This window comes from Scardinius erythrophthalmus, assembly GCF_964197995.2.
Source record: "Scardinius erythrophthalmus genome assembly, chromosome: 4".
Taxonomy (NCBI): Eukaryota; Metazoa; Chordata; class Actinopteri; order Cypriniformes; family Leuciscidae; genus Scardinius; species Scardinius erythrophthalmus.
This window is the reverse complement of record NC_138224.1, coordinates 48,638,344-48,640,395: the sequence shown is the minus strand read 5'-3', so window position 1 is coordinate 48,640,395 and position 2,052 is coordinate 48,638,344. Positions and strand designations below refer to the sequence as shown.

The window sequence follows — 2,052 nt, the reverse complement described above, 5'->3', positions numbered from 1 at the left end:
CATTATCAGTATCAACTTGTACATGAGAGCTAAGCAGCCGTCAAAGTGAACACAACACAACGGATTTTTGCTTTCCCCAGTCAGGAGCATACGTAACATACGGCTCGTAGAGAGTTTTGAAACTTGTATTAGGTTACATGTATGTCGTTACTGAGCAGAAGTTTGAGATTTGGCATGTTTTTTCAGCTTCCACACCTACATGTCCTGTCATAACCCAGTCAACGCCCACTTTGTTGTGTTTTTGTGCTTTAAAAGGCAGCTCTGCACACCAAGTAAGTCACTGTTCCCAGCAGAACCACAGGAATCTGCTTCAAAAACACTTGCCTTCTCCAGCCTCTCTCTCCTCGAGTCATCATTCAAAATGAGCAAGATCATTGTTTATACCAGAGAGGGCTTCGAGGGCAGAACAGCTGAATTCAAACAAGATGTCAGCGACTTAGAAGAGAAGGGCTTCAACAAAGTCATCGCCTCCATAAAAGTCATTGGCGAACCATGGGTGGCGTATTATGACAAGAAATTTGCTGGAAAGCAGCGGGTGTTTGAGGCAGGAGAGTACGCTACTCTTGATGACGAAGGCAAGTTTTCTTCCCTCAGGAAGGTCACAGATGACCTGGACAACCCTGAAATCCAGCTGTTTGAGCACATTGACTATGGAGGAAGAAGCGTGACCCTACGCAAAGAAGCCAATCTCCTCGACATTGCTTTCAGTGACATAGCTTCGTCCCACAAAGTGAAAGGTGGAGTCTGGGTGCTGTACGAGCTCAGCAGTCGTCGGGGTTCTCAGCTTATTTCTTTCCCTGGCGATCATGTTCCCAGCTATGTGCCGCTCTCCTTCAACGATGTGGCCAGCTGTGTGCGTCCCTTGGAGCCAAAGCCATAGACAGCATCATTCAAAGTCCGCTTTCTGCAGCTGAATATGAACCCGATCCCTTCTGGAAAGAACGAGGCAGGTGGTGGGGAAAGACTGATCTTGACCAGAAACGATGACTGCGACTCCAATAAGTCTGAAGAAACTTCATGCAATTGGACTCAACCTTATCATTTGATGATATCTGTGTAAAGACATACTGTACATGTTAATTTGGCAAATGTTATAAAACAAGGATGAATTTTATTAGAAAAAGTTTGAAGCTGTTGGTTGTTTGGCTTTTCATCAGTAGTGATCAGTATCAGTAAACACATGCAATTAAATACAGTTTTGGAATTGTTACGGATCTACTACAGATCCTATTGTATTTTAATATATTTCCCCTGTTTGATGAGAGTGAAATATTGAAAGGGATTTTGGATTTATATTATGCTGAGAAAGAGACAACAAATGCTGTTTTACTCTGTCAACTCAGAGAATAAAGACTCTGAAATATCTTAATGCTCCTTGTTTCAATTCTCTTTTTTCTACATTTACATTTTTCATTTAGCCTTTATCCAAAGTGACTTACAGTTGAGTAATTCAAATGAAGTAAGTCATCTAAAGAGGCAATAAACAGGAGAAGTGCTATTAATACAGAGCCTCAGACATCGTTCAAGCTAGAATAGGGAGGGATTAAGGAATAGTGAGAATCCCTGAATTTAAGGGACAGGCGGCCGAGGCGGGATGTTTGGAATAGACCAGTAAGAACTGACAGTGTTGAAACCGAGACACATTGATAAACTGCTTGTATATTTTCTGAATACAACATGTATACATGAATATACTATATGAGTGTGTGTGTGATTCTCCAACTACAGGCACTTGTTTTGTGTCCTTGGCCTTTTTTTGTAAATAAATAAGCAAATGCACAAATACACTGTCATTATGAAGTTCATGCTCCAACATCCTAGTAACCACCAAATCTTGCCCCCGTTTCCTTTTAAAAATGCTTTTGCGAGGCTGTTTATTAGCAGATTTTGCATCTTTACAATATTATATTGTAATAAAATACATAAGTTGAAAAGTGGTGGAAATGACATCTTTGAAAGCGCTCTTCAGAAAAACAGTTAAAAATAATAATATTCCATGTAATTCTAAACCTGCCCACTGTTATATTGTGTTAGAAGACAAATGAATGAAGC

The 2,052-nt window shown here is 40.4% G+C and overlaps 1 protein-coding gene across 1 annotated transcript; it reads left to right on the top strand.

Annotated features, from left to right (window-relative positions):
• Positions 1-361: 361 nt before the first annotated feature.
• Positions 362-880, top strand: LOC308689328 (epidermal differentiation-specific protein-like; the record flags this gene model as incomplete). The annotated part of the gene is made up of 1 exon (XM_081362979.1): positions 362-880. The coding sequence occupies one exon, from the start codon at positions 362-364 to the stop codon at positions 878-880; it is 519 nt and encodes a 172-aa protein (XP_081219105.1).
• Between the last annotated feature and the right edge of the window lie 1,172 nt (positions 881-2,052).